At 40.5% G+C, this 24,746-nt stretch overlaps 1 protein-coding gene and 1 pseudogene across 4 annotated transcripts in view; one reads left to right on the top strand and one right to left on the bottom strand.

Annotated features, from left to right (window-relative positions):
* Positions 1-1,604: 1,604 nt before the first annotated feature.
* LOC124967600 (60S ribosomal protein L6-like) lies at positions 1,605-12,215 on the top strand (annotated as a pseudogene).
* A 3,278-nt stretch (positions 12,216-15,493) lies between these two features.
* Cmc2 (C-X9-C motif containing 2) overlaps positions 15,494-24,746 on the bottom strand; it is a 28,582-nt gene continuing 19,329 nt past the window's right edge. For 3 of the 4 annotated variants that reach the window (XM_047530051.1, XM_047530052.1, XM_047530049.1), the window contains one exon: positions 21,335-21,697. In XM_047530051.1, coding sequence (XP_047386007.1) covers positions 21,611-21,697 — 87 coding nt within the window. In that variant the 3' untranslated portion in view covers positions 21,335-21,610. Of the gene's footprint in view, positions 21,307-21,334; positions 21,698-24,746 lie in introns of those variants that run through there. The other variant, XM_047530050.1, reaches the window with a different exon arrangement.

The following is a 24,746-nucleotide window of genomic DNA, read 5'->3' as shown; positions in this document are numbered from 1 at the left end:
TTTTAAAATTATCTGTAGTTCTTCAGTCTCTCAACTTCGTGTGGGCAAGAACTGGGCTTATTTCATCTACTCCAGACTCTAACTCTTGTAGTTTCATGAGGGGCAGCCAGGTGACAATGGGCTCCTGGAGGGGTGGGGTCCCAGCCTCGTTCTTGTCTGTGTGACTCCTTTTCTATGTTAACTGTAAGAAGGGAGGGAAGGTACAGTCTATCTGCTGGGAAGATCTTGTTCCTCACTGAATCAGCACACACAGACTCTAAAGAACGGGGGGAAGAGGTCCTCTGCCCTCAAGTTGCAAAGCAGCCTCTGAAGAAGGTCCCGTCTCTTCCCTCTGGGCCACTCGCTCCCTCCTGACCAGAGTCTTCCTTAGCCTCAGCAGGAGAAGCGAAACACCCCTTCTGTAGCGAAGTCGAACCCCTTCTCAGCACAGGACCCTGACAAATGGATTTAGTTTTCCTCTGCTTTTTCAAAAACCTCTTTTTTCTATCCTAAGCAAACATGGACCAAATTCCTAGAAAAAAGACAAACGTGCGCCATACCTGACCAGAATCAGCACAGACTCGAGCCAACCACGATCTGTTACAAATCCAGCTTCCAGCAATGGTTTTCAGTCAGGGGCAGCAGTGCCCCTGGAGGCCTCTGGGAATGGATGGCATGTGAAGTGGTCTCCCACTCAAGAACTTAGCAGGTCAGGACCAGTGGCCTGCAAGGAACAGGACGGGCCCTCACCGGAGCTGTCTGGCCTAAAAGGTTGATAGTGCCCTCACTGAAAGTGCAGTTGGCTCCGGGAGGCCTGACGTGTTCAGAAGGACTGCCCGGGCAGAGCGGGGCTCCATAAATACTGGCTGAGGGGAAGAAAGCACGAAGGAATGCGAGCTCTATGGCGGCAGCCCCAAGATCTCAAGTGTCTGTGGCAAACGCACGGTGAAAAGCAGGGTGCTAACTTTTCAGTCAAAAGCAGACTCAGAATCTGAAGGGAAAATACCTCTGTGAGGAAGGAAGTGGAATTCTCTTTAGTTGAAGGGAAGAAATTTTGTTCTCTCTTCCTGGGAAGCCATCAAATGCTGCATTGTCTCCCTTTCAGAAATACGTGGGATTTGAAGAGAGACAGTCACAGTGAGAAACACATCAGTGCTCACAGCTGCCAGGCAGCCCAAACCCATGCACTCAACCCTCTCCACTGACAGTGGCCACTATACAGCACAGCATGGCAAAGCTCTCCAGAGCAGCTGGTGACATGGGCCGTGGGAAGAAAGCCAGGGGAGTTCCCAAGCCTCAGTGACCAGGAGCTGGGCTGTCTGCCCTAGGGCACTGCAGTCACACGTCAGTTCTGACACCTGGTAGCTGCGTGACTCCAGACGAGTGGCCAAGCTACCCCAAGTGTCAGCTTCGTCATCTATAGAATGGGGATGGTGGTGCTTACTAGAGGGTAAGAGGAGGGTCAGATGAAAGCCCAAAGCACTTCGCTCAGCCTTTAGCAAGCACTCTCTACCACCATCATCATTACTTCTCTGAAAACAACTCCAGTGATCAGGCCGCTGACCACCTAGGGACAGAACAGCCACTCTGCCACTGAACCAAAGGACAGGAGCAGACTGAAAGAACGCCATGTTCTGAAGAGATACAAACGAGGTAATTTTTTTCTCCTCCAAGCCATTTTATTCCATGGTTGAACGAGATAAGTGTTGTGACTCACACTTTAAAATATAATTGTGTTCCTGTTTCCCTCTGGTGATAAATATTTCATCCGCAGGCCTCTCTTGCAAAAGTGAAGGTCTCCCAGTCAACTCATTGCTATTCAAACCTTACAAATGCACCTTCCCTGCCCTCTGCCCTTCCCCCGGGTCTTTGCAGGGAGTCTGCTTTACTAAGGAGTAGATTTGTGTTTTATTCCAATAACTTTGAACATCAACAGTAATGAAAACATTTGGCATCTGTTTTCTGTTGAAATGTGAATGCTTCAGAACAATATTTACAAAACCCACTTCCCAACCACTGCTCTTAGATTTGATTAAGTAACAGTAAAACACAACATTCCAAATCAGAGCTACAAGCTGTTCTTGAGCTGTGTTGGGGCTGATTCTTTATATTTTCAAATTTATGAGTATACTGCTAGAGAAACATCACTTACACAGCTGATAGAGCAAATGTTCTCTTCTCTAACTCCAATGCAATACAGTGTGGGCTTTTCTGACTCAAATCCCAGTTGAAGTTCCCTTCCACCATTTGGAGACTGGGTGATGCAGGAAATAATTCAAATATTGGTAGAGCATGCACTGGGATCCTTTCATGATTAACCTTTTAGTAAAGATAAATGACATTAAACAAATAAAGGTAATTCATTGTAGGAGCAGGACAGAGAACAGTCTCATATTGTTTTATCCAACTCAGTTATCCATTCAGAACTCTGAGAAAATTCTCCCCTGGAGATCCTGGTGGGCGTGCAGCAACTTCCACACATCCAATGACATAGCCACAGTGCTTCATCTAAAGTAAACCCACCATTAATAACGATTACTAGGTGCAGTGGGCGGAATAATGGCCTCCAGAGTTACCAGCTCCTAGTCCCTGGGACCTGTACCTGTTACCTTATATAGATAAAGGATCTTTGCAAGTGTGATTAAACTAGGGAGCTTGAGCTAGGCAGATTGTACTGGATTATCTGGAGAGCCCTTGATGCCATCTCAACTGAGAAGGCCATGTGACTAGAAAGGCAGCGATGGCAGCGATATGCCACAAACCAAGAACATCAGCAGTCACAAAAGCCGGTGGAGGCAAGGAATGGATTCTTCCCCAGTTTCCAGTGGGAGTACACCACGGTTTCAGTACATTAAAATCCACTGCAGACTTCTTCTAGCCTCCAGAACTGAAGAATACATTTCTGCTGATTCAAATCAATTGCATGTGTGGTAATCTGTTACAGTGATCACAGGACACTAATATATTGTGCAAACGGAAGGCAAATCACAATGGAATCAAGAATTTAGCAGTGAAAAGAATTTAATCCAATCCTCCCTCCGTTCCTGTTTTACGGATTAGGAAACTAAATAGCAGGGAGGCCAAGTGGCATAATAAATCCACACACCTGGTAGGTGACAGAGCCACAGCAAGGTTTTTTAGGAAAGTCAAGACTTTGGCCTGAAGGGCAGGTTTCTGACCTTCCCGGTGTCTTTAGTTCTTGTGTAATACTATCCAGCATGGTAGTCACTAACCACATTTGGCTATTAAAATTAAAATTAAAATTAAAACTCACAGTCCCTCATCCACACAAGTCACATTTCAAGAGCCCAACACTCGCATGGCTACCATACAGCATGGTGCAGATATGTAAACATGGCCGTCACCATAGGTGGTTCTTCTGGACAGCCCTGGACCAGGCTAGAAGACTTCTTCCCAGACTCCATGTCTGGTTTGTTCATAGTAAATCCTCAGCATTAGTAGGTGGGCTGGCATGCCTTGGGGAATCCAGTGAAGAGTTGGATGAAGGCCTCAGTGACTTCTGCCCCTCACAACTTCCCCTTTCCAAGTAGGGCCTTTCTGCATTCTCTGAAAGATGCTGCAACATGGGTGTGTCAAGCTTTCTCAGCTAGGCACGGGAGCAACACAGGGAGGCTGTGAACCTTATTATGTTTAACTCATCCTTGGAAGAACCCCCATAGCACCTTAGCATTCAGGACCACACAGCCTGTATCAGGGGATGTCATCTTGAGATGCTGAGAGAAGTTGAACGTAAGAGCTCTACTCACTCTAGAAAATATCGACTAATGTTTATAAGGCCTTTCACAGTTTAAAAGCCTTTGACTCACACAGCTTGTGAGGCAGAAATCCCCCAGGGTTACAGGTGAGAAAACCGAAGTTCCAAGGGGTGAAGCCACTTGCCAAAGATGCAGAGGGAGATCAAGATCTCAGGAAAAATTCTAATTCTGAAACTTGCCTTTCACACCCCCACTGCTTCTTCAGTCTTTCCTCAAGACACAGAGAAATAGCCCAGGCCTTCTTGAGCACGCCGCTGGCCCTTGCTCCTCTGTGGAACCCAGGTGGGATCTGCAGTGCCTGCCTCCATCAATCAAAAGCTCCCTGCGTCACTATGTCTGGTTTTCACATCTTTCTCTTCCCTGGGAAGGCTCAGAAGACCAATCAAATCCAAAGGGAAATGAGATAAATGTTTGGAATCAGTTCTGAGTGGTCAACTCTAGAAATACATGTATGAATTCATGAAGGAGTGATTCCTTCTGCTGAAACAGGTCATGTATCCAACTGAGATTGGGTTTTAAAGGCATTTCTCTTCATACAGCTGTGTGCATGCATTTCCTGTTTTCTCCCTCTCTCACATACACACATACCTGTTGGTGCCTGCAGACACAATGTTCCAAGCACATGCTAACTGAAACCTCACCATGTGTGAAATGTGACCTTTTAGTCCTCAAAAGTCTGTGGGTAGGTGCTATAATTATTCCCATTTCACAGCTGAAGAAACTGAGGTTCTGAGGGTTTAAAAAAACTTGCCCTTCATCACCTTGGCTCATAGGTGGAGTAGGGCTTAAATACAGATCTGAGTCCAGAATCCTACCCTCAGCAGGATTCAGGATTCTGCCTCTAAAGAAAGTCTGAAAAAGACAATTTAGATTCATAGGAATCTGTCATGGAAAATGAGGCTGGCCCTAGGGAGAAAAAAAAGCCCTCAAAATAGTTATGAGTAAGTTTCTCCTTGGCATACATATTTCACCGACCCTGCTCCTTTTCCACCGCTGGCGCTTCCACTGCCAACTTTTCTTTCTTTCTTTCTTTTTTATTTTCTAAAAGGCCGTCCTTTGTCTTGAGCAGAAAAACCTGGAATTCCTCAGGGTCAAAAAGACCAAATTAAATCTTAGGCACTTAAGAAAAGAAGAACTTTCAGTTCGAGTCTTTTTCTCAGAAAAGTACATACTCCTGACAAGTTGCATTTATAGATGAAATTGTTTATTGACTCTAAGATATTGAATCTAAGATTTTTAAAAAATTATTATGGAGAATTTCAAGCATTCACTAAAGAAGAGGAAAAAGGTGACAAACCCTTCTCCATCTGTCGTCCAATGGTTACCAATCTGTGGACAAACCTGCTTCACGTAATCCCCTGCACTCACTTTGTTTGCTGGCATGTTAAAGTAAATCCCACGCAACTGCCATCTCCCCTGCACACACTGCAATGCATCCTCAACTGATGAGGACATTCTTTTAAACATAAGTGCAATGTTGTTATTACACTAAAAAAATTACAGTCATTTTCTTTTTTGGGGGGACCGGGGATTGAACTCAGGGGCACTCGACCACTGAGCCAATCCCCAGCCCTGTTTTGTATTTTATTTAGAGACAGGGTCTCACTGAGTTGCTTTTGTTCCTCACTTTTGCTGAGGCTGGCTTTGAACTTGCAATCTTCCTGCCTCAGCCTCCCAAGCCACTGGGATTATATCGGCGCCACTGCACCCAGTTATTTCTCAACATCATCTGAAACCCAATTATACTCAGATTTCTCCAACTGCCTCCACTGGTTTGTTCCCATCAGACCCGGATTCAGGTTGCATTTGAATTATGTTTCTAAGTCTTCTCATCTAAAACACAGCCCTTCCTTTTCCTATTTTATGCCATTCATTTACTAAGGAGACTGGGCCGTTTGTCCAAGAGAATGTCACACGTTTTGGATTTCTGTGGTGGCTGTGTAACTTGCTTCTCTAGATCTCAGATCACCATAAAAGGAAGTGAACATTAGAGGCTTGATTAGATTCAGGAATACGAGAGAGCACTTTCACGCATTATTTTTTAAATATTTTTATTTTTAGTTATACATGATAGAAGAATATATTTTGGAGAATATACATACATGAAGTATAATTTATTCTATTTAGGTTCCTACTCTTGTGGTCATACATGATGTAGTTACCCTGGTCAGGTATACAAATACAAGGCTAGGAAATTTATGGCCAATTAATTCTACTGTCTTTCCTATTCCCCTCCCTGCTCTCTTCCTTCGTTTCCCTTTGTCTAGTCCAATGGATTTCTATTATTCCCCTCCCAACCTCCCTTGTTTGGGGTTAGCATCCACATATCAGAGAAAATATTCAGCCTTTGGTTTTGGGGAGGATTGGCTTATTTCACTTAGCATGATATTCTCCAGTTCCTTCCCTTTACCAGCAAATGCCATAATTTCATTCTTCTTTATGGCTGAGTAATTTTCCATTGTGTATATATACCACAGTTTCTTTATCCATTCATCCATTGAAGGACACCTAGATTGTTTTCATAGCTTGGCTACTGTGAGTTGAACTGCTAAAACATGGATGTGGCTGCATCACTATAGTATGTTTATAAATCTTTTGGGTATAGACCAAGGACTGGGACACCTGGGTCAAATGGTGGTTCCATTCCAAATTTTCTAAGGAATCTCCATACTGCTTCCCATAGTGGTTGCACCAATTTGCAGTCCCACCAACAATGTACGAGAGTACCTTTCTCCCCACATCTTCGCTAACATTTATTATTACCTGTATTCTTTATAACTTTATATAAAAAAAACTGTATTCTTTATAACTGCCATTCTGACTGGAATGAGAGAGATTATCAGTGTAGTTTTAATTTGCATTTCTCTAATTGCTAGAGATGTTGAACATTTTTTCATATTTTTTGACCATCTGTATTTCTTCTGTGAAGTGTTTGTTCAGTTCCTTTGCCCATTTATTGATTAGGTTATTTATCTTTCTAGTGTTGTTTTTTGAGTTCTTGGTATATCTTGGAAATTAATGCCTTATCTGAGGTACAGGTGGTAAAGAGAAAGTCTTTTCCACCTGTAGGATCTCTATACACATTCTTGATTGTTTCCTTTGCTATGAAGAAGCTTTTCAGTTTGATACTATCCCATTTATTGATTCTTTATTTTACTTCTTGCACTTTAGGAGTCTTGTTGAGGAATTTGGTTCCCAAGCTGACATGTTGGAGAGTTGGGACTACTTTTTATTCTAGTAAGCACAGGGTCTCTATGTCTATGCCTAGGTCTTTAATCCACTTAGAGTTGAGTTTTGTGCAGGGTGAGAGATAGGGGTTAATTTCATTTTATTACATATGGATTTCCAGTTTTCCCAGCACCATTTGTTGGAGAGGATCTCTCTTCCCCAACGTATGTTTACGGTGCCTTTGTCTAGAACAAGGTAACTATTGATGTGGATGTGTCCCTGTGTCTTCTACTCTGTACCGTTGGTCTCCAAGTCTGTTTTGGTGCCAATACCATGCTGTTTTTGTTACTACAGTTCTGTAGTATAATTTAAGTCTGGTATTGTGATGCCTCCTGTTTTACTTTTTGTGCTAAGGTTTGCTGTGGCTATTCTGGGTCTCTTATTTTTCCAAATGAATTTCATGATTGCTTTTACTATTTCTGTGAAGTATGTCACTGGGATCTTCATAGGAATTGCATTAAATCTGTATACTGTCAAGCATTATTTTTAAAAAGAGGCACACAATATGTAGTGGTCTCACTTGCAAAGATTTATGAATCTTAAGATTGATCGATATGTTCAGAGTTCATTGGCTGATTCATCCATGCAATGCTTCCCCATCAACCTTTCTCTATCACCTACTGATTTCAAATGCCCATGGGTTTTTAATGTCACTGATCTGTCACTGTATAGAGGCTGCAAAGGGTACTTTTCTAACTCTTTTTTTTTTTTTTTTTTTTTTTTGGCGGTGCTGGGGATTGAACTCAGGGCCTTGGGCTTGCAACGCAAGCAAGCACTCTACCAACTGAGCCATATCCCCAGCCCACTTCTCTAACTCTTAACAGTCTTTCTGTGTTTATTAACTGGAATTCTTCAAGAAAACTTTCCCACTATTCAGCAATAAAAAAGAGTGACGTGCTGATAGATGCTGCAATATGAATTTCAGATCAGTTATGCTCAACCTGTAATAGTATTTTCCTAATGTGGTTTTTTTTTTTTTTTTTTTTTTTGCGGTGCTGGGGATCGAACCCAGGGCTTTGTGCTTACAAGGCAAGCACTCTATCGACTGAGCTATCTCCCCAGCCCTAGATGCTGCAATATGGATGAACCTCGAAAACACTATGCTAGGTGAAAGAAGGCAATCCCAAGAGATCCCCTACTGTCCATTTCCATTTACATAAAATGTCTAGAATAGGCAAATCCATACAGACAGAAAATTAGAATCCATGGCTGCCAGAGCTGGGGAGGTAGGGGAGCATGGAGAGTGACTGCTAAGGGGTACAAGGCCTCTTTGGGGGATGATGAGAATATTCTAGGCTCCAACTGTTACACTTGTACAACGCTGTGAACATAACAAAAACTATTAAATTGGTGACTTTTATGGTATGTGGATATATCAAGATAAAAAGAATATTGCTTCAGCCAATCATTTGGCTTTTTAAATATGGTTTATACAAGAAAGTCGAGATAAATGTCTTTCCTTTGCAAGTAATGAGTGATACCCTAGCAGTCTTCTATGATGACATGTATTTTCATGAACTTGGGAATACTTATATATTCAATGAGCTATATATATTTCATTCACTATTCTTTTTAGTGCTTGCATTGTCCATCTCTGGTCAGTGGGCACTCCTGCAAGATGGATCCTGTGCATTGGTGACTTTAATCGTCTTTGACAGCTTCCTTACTTTCTGGCACAAGAGAGCCCAGGCTCTCAGCACGCCATTTCCTGCCCAAGAACTAAATCTGACATTTCTCCAGAGATGCCTTGCTTTGTTTTAGGGGAAATAATACTTAGAAGGAACCACTGGGTGCTTTGGGTGCTCACTGCTGAGTTTTCATTGCATCGAAGAACTTTTCAGTGCACAGAACTAGGAAGTACTTTTTTTTTTTTTTTTGGAAAAATAAATCATGAATCCAAAGTGATATTTCCCATTCAAATGAGTATTGCAGTGTTTTGACTTAGATTTTATTCTTGTTACTTTGTTTTGTTTTTAGTTTGAAGTTCTTGGTTTCTACCAACATAATTACTTATTTTATAACATGTATATGATATTTTATAGTACCAATTTCAAAATAAATATTTTTATTACTAACAAATAGTCTTACATTTCTTTGAAGCTCTTTTTATCTTAAGAATGTATCTCCTTCTAGGATGCAGCAATTTTTTTTTTTTTTTTTTTTTTTTTTTTTTTTTTTTTTTGGTGCTAGGATTAAACTCAGGGGCACTTAGCCACTGAGCCACATCCCCAGCGCTTTTTTGTATTTTTAGAGACAGGGTTTCACTGAGTTGCTTAGGGCCTCAGTAAATTGCTGAGGCTGGTTTTGAACTTGTGGTCCTCCTGCCTCAACCTCCCGAGCCACTGGGATTACAGGCATACAACACCATGCCCAGCTTGTATCTCCTTCTATGAATGAAGAGTCAAAATTATTGCTATACAACCAACCAGATACATACTTAAGAGTTATTTGTTTCAGTGACTTTTACAGTTTTAGGAATTTCTGTTTTCTTTATACATACAGATATCATTATATAGTCATGTACACACTCATGGAAAATCCTCTTCATTCCCTTTTATAGCTTCATGGTACAACTTTGTGTATATGCTATGTTATGTTGTGTATATGTTATCCAACTAGTGACCTACTAGTAAACACAGAAAGCCCTTCTTATTTTAAGTGTAAATAGCTAACAATGTACCTAAGAAGTAATCTATAGAAAAATAAGGAAAAATTTAATTTTAAAGTCCTTCAGGTCAACAACTAATTCGACACTTATTTTATTCATTCATTTTTAAAACTTAATTCATCCAATTAAAAAGCAAAAACAAAAACATTTACTGAACATCAACTATGTGCTAGTTACTAAGAACTACAGATATGGCTATGAACAAAAAAGATAAGGTATTGCCCAGTATGGTAGTACATGCCTGTAATCCCAAAGAATATGGAGGCTGAGGCAGGAGGATTGCAAGTTCAAGGCCAGCCTCAGCAACTTAGCAAGTATCTGAACAATTAAAGCAAGACCCTGGCTCAAAAACAAAAAATAAAAAGGGTTTAAAGCACCCCTGGGTTAAATCCCTGGTACCAAAAAAAATAAAAAATAAGGTGTCTGCCCACCTACAGCCTTTAGTCCAAGATAACGTAAATTCCATCATCAGTCTCATGGAATATTGGCAAATTATTTGCTAGCTGAATTCAACTATAATTCTAGCAGGTGAAGCCATCATAGCAACATGAATGACTGCTAGGTAATCTTGTTTATTTAATATTTTTATCAGTCTTGAAAAGATCCCTTTTCATATTCTGGAATACTCCTAGTAAGTTCCATTAGCAAACCAACAATCAAGGGAGACTAGGAAATATGAACACTCTGTATACAAAGCAAACACTCCAGTGAAAAACAGCCAGGCCTAAGGCTCTCTATACTTACTATGGTGTGGATATGGGGTGTCCCCTAAAAGCTCCTGTGCTAATGCAGGGACGTCCAGAAGTGAAATGACTGGACTGCGAGAGCTGAAACCACATCAGTCCATTCTCGTTCCAATGGACTGAGTGGCAACTGTAGGCAGAGGGTGTGGCTGGAGGAGGTGGACCACTGGAGGTGTGCCCTAAACAGGTTCACCTCCCCAGCAGTTCTTCCTTCCTTCCTCTGCTTCCCAGCCACCATGACTCCCTCCACCATACCCTCTGCCATGACACTCTGCCTCACCTTGGGCCCAAAGCAATGGACTTGGCCAACTATACACTAAAGCTCTGAAACCATGAGCCAAAATAAACCTTCTCTCCCCCAAGCTGCTGGTGTTGGGTATTTTTGGTCACAGCAATGCAAAACTGACCAATACAATAGGGAACTGTAAGATGCTTCATCTTCTCAGTTTGCCCCCCGCCCCCCAGTGCTGAGGAGAATGCAGATGCCCTGGAATTTCCATAACGGCTTTGTTCTTAAGTAAGATTTTGCTGTCATATTTAATATGGCAATAGGTCATATGAATACTTCCTCAGAATTATACATCACCAATAAGAACTTTTCTCAAAAACTTAAATACAAAGCTATTTCAGGGAAGTACTTTAAAATGCTTAAAAACTGCTCTTTCCCATCTTGCAAGGTGGTGGGTGAAAAGGTTGAGAAGCTGGACACTACGGAGAAGAAACCTGGAGCCAAGAAGGTTGATGCTGTTGGCAAGGTTAAAAAGGGAGACCCGAAGGATAAGAAACCCAAGAAAGGGAAGCCCACTGCAGCACAAACCTGTCCTGGTTAGAGGAATTGGCAGATACCCAAATCTGCTATGTCTTCATGAAAGGCCATGTACAAGAGGAAGTTACTCAGCTGCTAAATCCAAGGCTGAGAAGGATCTTGCTATTGTTTCAAAACCAGTGGTGGTGACAATAAATGTGGTACTAGGTGGTTAAGCTTCCCAAAATGCCTAGATACTTTCCGACTGAAGATGTGCCACGAAAGTTGTAGCGCCACGGCAAAAACGCCCTTCAGTCAGCATGTAAAAAATCTGTGAGCCAGCCTCACTCCCAGGACCACCCTGGTCATCCTCACTGGGCGCCACAGAGGAAAGATAGGGGCTTTCCTGAAGCAGCTGAGCAGTGGCTTGCTACTTGTGATGGGTCCTCTTTCCCTCAATCAAGTTCCTCTTCGAAGAACATACCAGAAATTTGTTATCGGCACCTCCACAAAGATTGGTATCGGCAACGTGAAAAATCCCAAAACACCCCACTGATGCTCACTTCACAAAGAGAAGCTGACGAAGCCCAGACACCAGGAAGGTGGAATCTTCAACACAGAGAAGGAGAAATAAGAGATTACAGAGCAGCACAAGGTTGATCAGAAAGCTGTGGATTCACAAATTTTACCCAAAACCAAAGCTATTCCTCAGCTCCAGGCTACATGTGACCCATTTTTGTTCTAACAAATGGAATTTATCTTCACAAATTGGTATTCTAAATTTCTTACCAAAAACCTAATTAAATAACTGATACATTTTTTAAAAATGCTTAAGAGTTAACTAGAGAAAAAGGACTAAGCTAGAAGTGATGAGAAGAGTGAAGGAAGATCATTAAACCCAAAGAAGCAGTCACCTTGAGAATAGTAGTTACATCAGAAATAGTCTAAGTCAGTGTTTCTCAAATTTTTATATGCATACAAATCATCTGGAGAGTTTATTAAAATGCAGATTCTCAGTCAGTAGGTCCAGAAAGGGGCCCAAGACTCATTACTATTTTTTAAAGTTTTTTTTCTTTTTGGTGCTGGGGATTAAACCCAGGGCCTTGTAGATGCAAGGCAAGCACTCTACCAACTAAGCTCTATCTCTAGTCTGCCAAGACTCATTTCTAATGAGCTTTCCCAGGTGATGCCGAAGGTGCTAGCCCATGGTTTAAGTGGCAAAGAGCTACTTTAAGTAGCTGGTTTAAGTAGCAAGCATCCAAATGTAGACAAAGGCATCTGCAAACAGGAAGCCCACTCACAATTCCTCTTTGCCCTCCCCACCTCAATCCTCCCAACCCCTTCCATCCTCCCTCACCCTTTGGAATGAGGAGTCAGTCCTCAAATTGTACCAAATACTATCATACCCAGCAGACAGATTCCAGATAAAATCTGACATACAGGACATGTTTCTGATAAGACGACTCATGAGATAACCTAGAAACGTTCCTGCTGAGCAGCTACCTAAGACACTAGAAAGCATATATCAAATGTGCTTTTAAAGCATGGCTGAACTCACAGAAAAGTAAAGACAATCCTCAGGGCTGCAAACAGTGAGAACCAAAGGGCAACCCTCCAAGAAAAGCTAACTAGAAAATAACCACCGGCCAGGCCAGGAACATGAGTAAACCTGTGTGACTCATCTTGGGCTCTGAGTACAAACAATGCTTCCCTGGAATTCATGACCATGAGCATTTGCTTGCCTAAACCTGAGTGTAGCATGTATTTCTCAAGATATCCAAAGATCTCTGGACTGCAAAATTAGCATAAAAAGAGGTCTGAGACAGGGGTGCCCAGTAGAGACAAACACAAACTTCTCAGTAAAGACATGACCCTAAAGTTAGGCTGCACAAAGTCCAAATAGAAAAGCCCTATTTAAAATATGCTTACAACAAATAAATTAAAATATGCAAAGAAATGATCTACTCTGGTAATGAAGAACAGAAAACAGGTGCTCAGAAGTATTAAACATCAAAAGTTTCAAATAATAGAACAATTGGATAAAAACTATTAAAAGAAAATCATTTAAAAATAAAACATGCATGTAATCCCAGCAGCTTGGGAGGCTGAGGCAAGAGGATCACCAGCTCAAAGTCAGCCTCAGCAAAAGCAAGGCGCTAAGCAACTCAGTGACACCCTGTCTATAATAAAATACAAAAAAGGGCTGGGGATGCAGCTCAGTGGTTGAGTGCCCCTGGGTTCATTCCCCAGTACCAGAAAAAAAATTTTGAAAAAATATGAAAAGAAAGTATCCATAAAAATATCATAAGTGGAACTGAAAGTGAACCAAACAGAACTTCTAGAAAGGGAAAATTATAGTAACTGAAATTAAAAACTCAATGGGTTATTTAAGCAGCAGAGAAGATAAAGCAGAAGAAATCATTAATAAATTGGAAAATGATTCAAGAAAATTACCAGGAATAAATGCAAAGAGGTAAAGTTTAAAATACGAAAAAGTTTAAGAGATACAGAAGAGAGTTTAAGAAGGCCCGAGATCTACTAGGGACTCTAAGAATAGAGAATCTTGAGAATGGAGAAACCAGAGAAATGTTAGCTGAGAATTTCTCAAAACTCCCAAATGGCACAAATCAGCTGGATGTAGTGGTGCATGCCTGTAATCCCAGCAACTCGGGAGGCTGGGGCAAGTTCATGGGTAGTGGGTGAAACCCTGTCTCAAAATAAAAATAAAGACCAGCGATATAGATCAGTGGTAGAGTGCCCCTAGGTTTAACCCCTAGCACTAAAAAGAAGAAAAGAAGCAGCAGTGCACTAAAGACAGAGAGTTCTTCAAAGTAATGGAAAAACCTGATAGATGACCTTCAAAAAATTAGAAGACTGACTACAGACTTTTCTACAAGTCCGAACAGTAAGAAAATATCTTCAAAATAACGAGAAAACAACAACCTTAAAGGCTATACAGTCAATTAAAATATTATACAACAGGAGGACTAGAAGACCTTTTCAGACAATCCCTGAATCTTTACAATAGGTAACTTGAAACAGACTTTGACTACAATGATGTCTAAAGTTTGTTTTGTTTTTCAGAAACAATTGAACCTAGAAGGAATGGGGATGCAAGGTAGAATGATGAACAGTTCTGGCAATCCTAAATAAATATTAAATTTACAAATGAAAACAATCTCTACTCTGAAGGATTAAAAAATAAAGAATTATCTGAAACAAAATAATCAAAAGGTATAAAAAGTGAATTAAGTTACATGCTTTTCAGGAGTGGGGCAGATATACTGATAACTCTAGCCTTTGATGAGTCAAGTGTAAAAGTCAGTACAAGATATCAAATAACTTACCCAACTATTGGGAGGGATGAAGAAAATTCAGAATTCCCAAAGCCACACTGCACATAGAACACTTCCTGGAAAATAAGGAAAAACTGCAGCCCCAATTGCTAACTGTATAACCCCACCATTCCTGCCATGATACACACCAGCAAAATAGACACTTCCTCCCTTGCTTCTCCCTCAACTTCAGTCTGAATTCAAAGCTCAGTGACTAGTGCATACAAATTCATATCTAGAATCCTTCCTGTAAAGGAATCTGAGGAAATGCAGTGTTTTAGCTTTCCCACTTCTGAAGTATGGAAAGACAGCCCGATGACAGTGGAAATGGGATTGAGCAACTCCATGGCAGTGTCTACCGCAAAAGGGAACTTCCTTTAGGCACAGATGTCTCTCAAACACCTACTGCAAACATGTTCCTTATCACATGTTAGGATTTAATAGCAGTAACAAGATCAGTCTGCTGATGTGCTTCTCCTAAATACTATACTGGATGTTCTGATTATAATTTTTTTTTTAAAAAAAGGAGATTTTAGAAAGGAAGAAACTATTCAAAACTGTTAATATTCAAAAGGGACAGGATGGTCTATATAGACAAATCTAAGATCTTCCACAGACAATCAGAATTAACTTTCTTGCTAATCTTGTCAACAAGCTTTCTGGAGATAACATAAATATACAGAAATCAAAAGTCAGGCATGGTGGCACATGCCTGTAATCCCAGTGACTAAGGAGGCTGAGGCAGGAGGATCAAAAGTTGAAGACCAGTCTCAGCCACTTAGCAAGGCCCTAAGCAACTTAGTGAGACCCTGTCTCAAAATAAAAAGTAAAAGGACTGGGGATGTGGCTCAGGGTAAAGTACATCTAGGTTAAATCCCCAGTATGCACTTCCAGAAAAAAAAAAAAAAAAAACAGAAACCAGTTCATTCCCATAAGTCAATAATAAGAAATCAGAATATGTGATTTTTAAAACATTTGTTATGAACAAATCTAGCACAAGATTTATAAGATCATTATTTTAAAAATCATAACATTTTATTTAAAGACATAAAACTCCGGAATGAGTCAAGAGACACACCATATTTAGATGGAAAAACAATGTCATTAGGAAGTATTAATTAATAGGGTGCAATTTACAACTTTCAGTAAGTTTGAAGATGTATACCTTAAAACCCAATAATTAAAATCCTAGGTTTACACCTGATACTCTCCCAGATTGCACAAGAAGACATGTAAGAAGATTCACTGAAACCATATATAGTAGCAAAAACTATACACCTAAATCCCCATCAAAAGGAAAATGCTTCAACAGTGGCACAGTCATAAAATGGAACACTACTACAGCAGTCAGAATGAATAAAGAGCTTCCTTTATCAACATATTTTGTGAAAAGGCTACAGAGACTGTACACATCATGATGCCTTCTAAGTAAAATGTCTAGATATGCAAAATAATCCATTGTTTGTGAATACTAACCCATGGATGCAGTATGAAATCAGGCATGGGAATGAAAGTTATCAGTCAGGGTACAGTTACCTGGGATAGAGAGGAAAATACATGGGAAGAAGGACACAGGAGGCCTTACTCGGGTTTGTGATGTGTTATTTCTTTAAAAAAAAAAAAAAAAACAAAAAAACCCTAAATCAAAACAAGTATGGCAAAATGTTAATACTAATAAAGCTAGATAGTGGCTTGTGTTCACATTAGCCTGTATACTTTTCTATAAAACTTAAAACATTTCATCTTTAAAAAAATGGCAATATTAGCACTAAAGTTCCTTCCCATTATGTGATCTCCTCCCTCGCTATTGTTCTAGTAGGGTATCCGCTGATCCAGCTTCTCTTCTGATAGTGAAACTGGGTTGCCTGCTCTAGGCTCTCCTGTCTCCTTTCTTCCCATGTGACCAGCTGCAGTGAGATCAGCCTGGAGCTTACAGGAAAGAAACACAGGCCTGCAGCCTGGGCCACCTACTCCACCCCTCGCGCCACTGCGGAGAGGATGGGTAAAGGCAAAGCCTCCTTTCACTTCCCTTGCACTTACCTCCCCTGTGAACTTACCTCCCTCAGTGACCTCTCCAGTGGAGGTCGGCAAGGTTGAGGATTAAGGAAGGTTTGGGCATATCCAAATTCCTGGGTTTAACAGAATTTAAAAGGTGCCAGTTTCAATCTCATGGTGTCAGGGCAGTCCCTTATGACTATGCAACTTGTTTTGGGGGTCTTTTTTTGCCAAGCACAGAATGATCTCTGGTCTGTTCACCAGGCAGGTCAATGTGCAATTTTTCATTTGTTTCAGCCCAAGTTCTTTCCTGGGAAAACTAACATGGGACATTCAGCAGAATACTCTGTGAAGATTAACCTGATTTTAAACTCCATTCATGAAGGATCAGAAACAGCTCAACTTTCTATCTTTATGTTTAAATAAAATTGTGTAGCACTTCTTGCAATAAAGCGTTAATAAATTTCTTGTGACCAGAGCATCAAGGCCCACAGTGTTCCACAAAATTAGATTTCTCAGGAAAACCTTGGCCTGATTGCTCCAATTTTTAAGAGACTGTACCTTATGACCTGAGAGCACCAGAAGTTGACAGGTGAAGGAAATCTATTCCTTAACTCTTCACTCTGCACAGACCCTGAAATGCCTTCCCACTGCCCCCAGAAGGAAAGCCAGAGCCAGACTCCTTAGGCAGCCTTGGGTGGTACTTCCTGATGTGAGCCCTCACTTGCACTGTGTTCAGCTCCTTCATCAGTGTCCCACCAACACTGCTGAGTGCTACACAGCATCAGGTGCTTGACAAAGGCAAGAGACAGAGAATCTCTGCTCCCCCTGCCCCAATCTCCACTCCTCCCTGCCCCAATCTCCCTCTAGTCTCAGACTTCTGCAGCAAGTGGAACATTTTTTTTAAATACTTGGAAATCCTCAAGAGGAGAGCATGCTTGCTCCAGAAAGGAGAAACAAGAGATTCCACTCTCATTCACAGTAAGCTAGAGAATGCTGGTAAGACTAGACATGACTCAAGCCAGAGGTGGTATGGCAAGGGAGAGATAGGCACACCTGGGGACTGACTTCCTCTGTGGAAAGGCAGGATGTATAAGCAGCAAGGGAATGGGTCAGGTCGGCCTGAGTTCCCGGGCCCTTCCTTCTTCCTCCTACCAAGTCCTACAACCCCGATTCCTCCACCCGTTAGTAGGAGATGTGCCAGGTGGGACCACCTCAAGTGATTTGGCACATCCCATCAAAGTGTGGGAGAAATGTTTGAGACCCCTATTTGTATACACTTAGAACAGCAATACTGAGAGGGCCCTTACTCTGTGCCTGATAATTTGCCATGACATATATCTCAACAAATCCTGTTACTTACGTGACAGGTATTATCACTGGGTTGAATTGGTTTAAATATAACCATTCTTTATTCAGTAACCAACATGAAATTTATAAAATATAAGTAAATGAAAGTCTGGTGTGGTAGCACACACCTATAATCCCAGTGACACAGAAAGCTGAGGCAGGAGGATTTCAAGTTCCAGGTCAGTCTTAGCAATTAGTGAGATTCAAAATAAAGGACTGGGGCTGTGTCTCAGTAGTAAAGTTGCCCCTGGGTTTAATCCTCGGTGCCTAGTATAAATAAACCATTGCCAATCTCTATAAAACCTCCTAATGATTTTTCATTGCCTCCAAATAACATTCAGGGTCCTATCCATTGATTGTTTCCAAGGTGGAAGTTGACCCTGCCCACCTTTCTCCCCTTTTGTCACTCTGCCCTCTCCCTGTTCATGGTGCTCCTATTCTACTGTATTTTTCTCTTCCTCAAACTTCCTCCTTTGAGGGAACTGGAAGGGTAGATGGGGTCAATACTGCCACAGCCTTGACTGTATAGCTGTACTCTATTAAGGGTCAAGAACAGATGGAATCATCAGAGAAAGACCTTAAAAGTGACATGCTGGGCTGGAGTGGGCAGTGTCTTCCCTGGCAGTACTGAGGCGGTCCAGAGGAAGACCAGCCTAGAGCAGGAAGAGCAGTCCTAAGCAGGAGTCTGGCATGCCACTGAAACTCAATACTCCTCAGGGTCTACTTTCCTTTTACTAAAGTGGCTCCTATACCCTAAGAGATACAAGCACAGGAAGCTGAGTCCTAGATGGGAAGAAAATCAACACAAAACCACCAAAATCCCAGACTATGTTACTCTCACAATCACAGAATGTTTTATGGTAAAGGAAAGTTACTTGGGCTGGCAATATAGTTCAAAAAAGAACGTTATCCCTACTGATTATTTAGTGCTTAGACCTGAGGTCCTGTGGATTCTGAGGCAACCAAGTAAACTAGTCCAACAATTTCGTTTTAAAAATTATGAGTTGAAATCCTGAGAGGCTGAGCATCATGCAGAAGTCACATAGGTGGGTAACTTTTGAGTCCAACCTACTTCTGAAGACTCATTCCTTGAGATGTGATCAAGCTAATGTGATCATGAGGGTGGTGGTGCAAGATGCATCTGAACTCCTGACCTCTGCTGCTGAACACAAATCCAAGCATGATGGCACAGGCTGATTTAACTTCACCTGGCACGAGATTACTCATTCCTCATAGAAGAACTTACCCTAGGAGCCTGTAGTAGTCCTGAACTTCAGTTACTTGGGCCATCAAAGTCAGACCACCCATTGCAGTATACCCCACAGATTACAGGTACTTTCAACTGACAAAACACTGGAGGTAAGAAAGGCGACTATCAAGGGACATCAACTGATTTGATGCACTGCAGTTCCTTCTGCAGGGCCTTTTCTGCGAGCTCAGAAAAGTCTATTGGTCACATCTCTTCCCAACTCCACCCTCAGGTTGATAGTTTGAAATCCACTAGTGGGAGTATTTACACCATGGAAAATGGCAAATGCTACAGATGAGTGCCTTTTTATCTTCTCTTTTCCTGTTGTTTTTGGAGAGTTAGTCTAGTCATTAAACATTCATCAGGAGATCACTGGTTATGAGTGACCATGTTAGTGTGTCTGGGATTTTGGACTCAGGGAGCAGAAACAGTCAAGGTTGCTGTACCTCTAAGCTACTTCCCCAATCCTTTATGTTTTTATTTTTTTGAAACAGGGTCTTGATAAATGGTTAAGGCTGGTCTCAAACTTGTGCTCTTTCTGCCTCAGCCCCCCAAGTAGCTGGAATTACAGGCATGCCTGGCTAGTCATTCCTGTTGACCACCAAAGTCACTTCTTTAATTCAGCTCTCATTCACTGGAACAAAATTCTAATTGGTCCCTCTTGGTGTAATCTTTCTTGCTCTCCATTTTGTTCCCCAAATTATAACCAGAAAAATCTTACCAAAATACCAATTGAAACATCCTTCCAACTAATTTTTCTCCCCAAATCCCTAATCACCACGTTAAAATCTGCAACCAGTGACATCAGCTTTGAAGATAAAAATCTCAACAAAACTCAAAGCTGTTTATGATCTTCTTCCATCATCAGTCCCCATTTTCCAGCTATGCCAAATGGCTGCAGATCCCAGAAGGTAATCCACTGTCTTGTTTGTCAAAGTTCACCTTTGCTAACTAGTTTTCCTGGAATGGCTCCATCTTCCTGAAAGCTGAGTATAAGTGGCCTTTCTAGGTTTTCTATGCCACCTCCCTCACCATGGAACATTCATGGTTATAGTTGACAATGCTAACAGTCAATGTGCCAGTTTGCCACAAGACTCAAAAGGCAAAATGTCTCATTTCTTATCTACAGTGACTAACACGGGGAGACAATAAATACTATACAATCTGTCTTGGAAGGGATCTCAAGAATTAATTCTGGTTCTTTCCCACCTCTTCCTTCCCACCAAATGCCTACTAATCTCTGCAACACCTTGCTCATATGTCCAGCTTCCTGAACACCTTCTGCAACAGGGAAATTGTTTGTTAAACACCAATTGTGTTGTTAAACACCAACACTGTCTCATGCTGGACATCATACACAGAATTCCACTGCAAGAGATTACAGCCCAACTGATTCCTTGACACCTTGGAAGACTAAACCCCTACTATGCTATGACTGGGAGTTGCCAAACTGTCACAGGTCTCAAAACAATGGGCAGAAAGAACAATGATAAAACAACTGATAGAATTAAATGTATGAAGAACCCTATACCTAGCAGACAGGAGACATGCTGTTCTAAAGTCAAGAACAGAGAGTAAACTGGCACCCACAGTGGGTACATTCAACCAAATGAGGAACCAAGTCCAAGACTTAAATCCTACTCATCACCATCAATGTTCATTACAGTTGTCCCATAGTGTCTGAGAGGGCACTGGTTCCAGGATCCCTTTGGATACCCAAATCCACAGATGCTCAAGTCCCTTCATGGTGTAGCATTTGCATAGAACCAACATGCATCCTACTGCATACTTTAAATCATCCCTAGATTACTTATAATATCTAATGAAATGTAAATGCTATGTAAATAGTTATTATACTGTATTATTTAGAAAAAGACAAGAACTCAAAGTCTGTACATCTTCAGTATTGATGCAACTTTTTTCAAATATTTTCAATCTGTCATCACAGGGTTGACTATGAACATTTAATCTTTCAGAAAATGACTTTTTCCCCCCCAATATCAAGGATTGAACCCAGGGCCTCACAAATGTTAGGCAAGCACTTTATACTGAGTCACATCCCCCAGAAAATGACTACTCAAAACAATAGAATTGGAATGTTTCCTTATAGTTAACATGCTGGGATTTCCCAGAATTCTTCTTGCTCTAGGTCATGTCATCAAGGTTTGATCTTTACCATTGCCATGCTGCTTTAAAGGGATGTCTCTTGGCATCATTTTGCTCTAATTCTAGTAAAATCTATAAGAAAGGAGAAAAAATTATTTCAATTACTTTATTGAAGGCAATAGGTTATTCAAACACTACACAAATGTCAACAAAGGGCAGAAACATGGAGGAAGTCATGCTTGTTGGGAAAGTTATAGTACTGAAGGCTCTACTCAAACATTCAGAATCCAGGTTTTCCTATTTCTCCATGGTTTGTCCCCTTATGGGTCACTTGCTGTTCAAAGATTCTGGAGACCAAATGAGAAAGGATTCTTTTGGCTATCAACCAACAGTCCTCAGGTCTTCTCTCAGTCAAAACATACCATAAAAATGTAAATTATTTTTCAGACTCCTCCGGAAGACTGAAAAGTCTTTTTCGCATTGCATTGCCATGCTCCCTGCTCCTGGTCCTCTTTTCCATGTACTGGAAGGAAAAGGGGAGAGAAGAGATGGCAGATGATGTCACCATTTATGCCAAATAAGTCAAATAATAAATGCTTTTACTAAAAAAATTCACCCAATCTGAGACATTTAGTATAACACCTCATTCAACACAGGATAGCACTTACATCCTAACAGGTGCTAGATGCTGAATCAATTTCCTCCCAAAATAAGAATTCAGTATTCAATATTTCAGATGGTTGAGTTTTGTCCCTGTTCCCCAGGATGAGTGCACAGTCCAGGAGGTCCTCGACCTCTGCTGAGCACATCTAGTTGGGAGGGGCACACCACCTTGACAGGTGGCCTGTTGAACTGTTGGACAGTTCTACTCCATCCAAAGTTTTCATGGTGAACCAAAAAGTATTTCCCTGTAATCTCTTCTGTTGTCCTCTGTTTCTTCTTGTCTGCTATATTCATATAACTGATGATATATGACCCACTCACTCCTCGTCTTCAGGGTGAACATCACACATTTCTGCAACTGTTCCACAGAACATTGCTTCTGTCTTCTAATATCTGTAAAATGACTTCTATTTTATGACACACTCTAACATCAACTTTTATTTAAGAATCACTAGAATTAAACAGAGTGCCCTAGACACAGTCTCACAGACATGGGCTAATGGACCTAGTTCTTATGCCCTAGTCATATCCTAGTCATTTCTCTAAGTGTTACTAAGAATTAATGGCTCTTAGCAACCACATTGTCCTATTGATTCAAATGGAAATTTATAGCCAGCTGAACTTCCTAGGATTTCTTCATCATGAACAGTCATCAAACTTGATTCTCCCTAAATCCTAAATTTCTATAATCAACTGGATTAAAATGCAGTTTTCACCTTGAACATTTTCATGCTAGTACTGTGACCCAGTCAGCAGGTTATGAATAACAGGAAACACAGAGCCTGGCACTTAAAAGATTTTCTCAAACAAATGGTTATTAACCTGTGTCTAAAACACGGAAACCTGAATGTTTTATATGTATATATTTAATGCTTACAGCATATACAGAAATAAACATATACATAGACAAACATATTTTAAAGGTGAATCAATATTTTTCCCCCGGGGCAGAAGAGGAAAAGTTAAAGTAATTCAAATAGAAAAAAATTGAGTATATGTGAATAGTTGAACATCAAAATCTTTTAGGAGCCAGAGAGATGGAAACAGAGGCCACAGAAACTAAAGATTAGTGACAGAACTAATCCAGGACTTGACTGGAACCATTCCCCTACTCTTGAACAGTTTTTAAAATATGGGGATTCATGAAGAGTTACTTCACTCTTCTGAGCCAGTAATGTCAAATAAAAGGAGTTAGGCTAGAAAATCTTTAAGAATTTTTTTAGATCAAAGCTGTTCATTGAAGGATGCTACAAATCTTCTTGAATGATAATTTTTCAAGAATTTTTGCCTTCCTCATCAAAAGGCTAAATCAAATTATAGATGAATCACAGGTCCCTTAAACCAAAATCATTCTTTTCATCTGCCAAACATTAAGTTTCCTCATACAGTTATTGGGGGAACAAACCAAAAATAATCTAAAACATGGAGATACAGGCTCTGAGAAAAGGACTTGATACTAGACTACCTCTTGCAATCACAGTAAGAGGAGGTTCTTAAGGGTAAGTCTTCAGAACAGTACTATTTTTTTAAGTTGTTGATGGAGTTTTATTTATTTATTTATATGTGGTGCTGAGAATTGAACCCATGCCTCACACATGCTAGGCAAGCACTCTACCACTGAGCCACAATCCCAGCCCCAGAACAGTACTTTGTTGGAGACCAACTAAATACATTATAGAGCAAATTGTATTAAAGTATATGTTTGAGATATCTCCTCAAGAGTCAAGATAGCACCTGAATTTAAAAAAAAAAAAGGATGACTATGAAGTCATTTACAATACCCTATCAAATGATACAGACAGGATAAAAGACTAATTAACCCAAAAAAAAAAAACAATCAAGAGGGACAAAGATGATGATGCAAAAGTAATATCAGTGATTATTTCGATAGAAAGAACAAAATAAAAAGAGTAAAAAAGCAGCAGAGAGAGGCCCAGACAGAAATACCCAGTCCTATTTCCAGCTAAAAGCTTCATGGAATGAAATATTCCCATGACTCATGAAGGGGAAGGTAGGAGAAAAGCATCTGAAGTTAGCATTAGAGGGGAAATAAAAGAGCATACAGGTTCAGAGGATTAGAGCATGAAAGGCCAGACAGAACAACATTTATAAATTAGGTAATGAAGCAGTATAAAAGTACATAGAGGACTCAGAAAATAAGTCATGAAAACACAAAACATGGGGCTGGGTTGTGGCTTGGTTCTAAAGCACTTGCCTAGCACATGTGAGGCATAGGTTCGATCCTCAGCATCACATAACAATAAATAAACAAAAACAGCAAATAGAATAAAAAATTAAAAAAAAAAAGAAAACAAAATATCTACAACATTTTATCAAATAGTCACTAACAGAGCTCAAGACCAGCTAGGGGGGAAAAAAATTCATATCAAGTTCAAATAACATGAGCAAAATGGCAAAATTACTGAACTATCAGAAGAAAAAAAATCCAAACATAGATAAAAAGTTATACAATGAAAGCATGTGAAAATTAACAACACCCAGCTATAACAAATAAAATAGTTTGGGCTGTTCACAAGTTTATTAAGTTAGTTCTAGGTTTAGTTTTCATACAAACTAGCTTGTATATATGAAGGAAAACATCTTTCAAAAATCATTTTAAAAGCCATGAGGGGTGGCATACACCTATAATTCCAACTACTCAGAAGACTGAGGCACAAGAAATACAAGTTTAAGGCCAGGCCAGGCAACTTCGCTACATTCCGGCTCAAAAAAAAAGGGTATTGGGGCTGGAGTTGTGGCTCAGTGGTAAACATGGGAGGTCCTGGGTTCAATACTCAGCACCACGTATAAATAAAAAGATAAAAGATCTGCTGACAACTAAATGTGTGTGTGTGTAATATTTTAAAAAGAGGAATATATATATATAATATTATATATAATATTATTTA

This window comes from Sciurus carolinensis, chromosome 16, assembly GCF_902686445.1.
Source record: "Sciurus carolinensis chromosome 16, mSciCar1.2, whole genome shotgun sequence".
Classification (NCBI taxonomy): domain Eukaryota; kingdom Metazoa; phylum Chordata; class Mammalia; order Rodentia; family Sciuridae; genus Sciurus; species Sciurus carolinensis.
The sequence above is the reverse complement of the archived record's forward strand: the minus strand, read 5'-3'. Positions and strand labels throughout refer to the sequence as shown.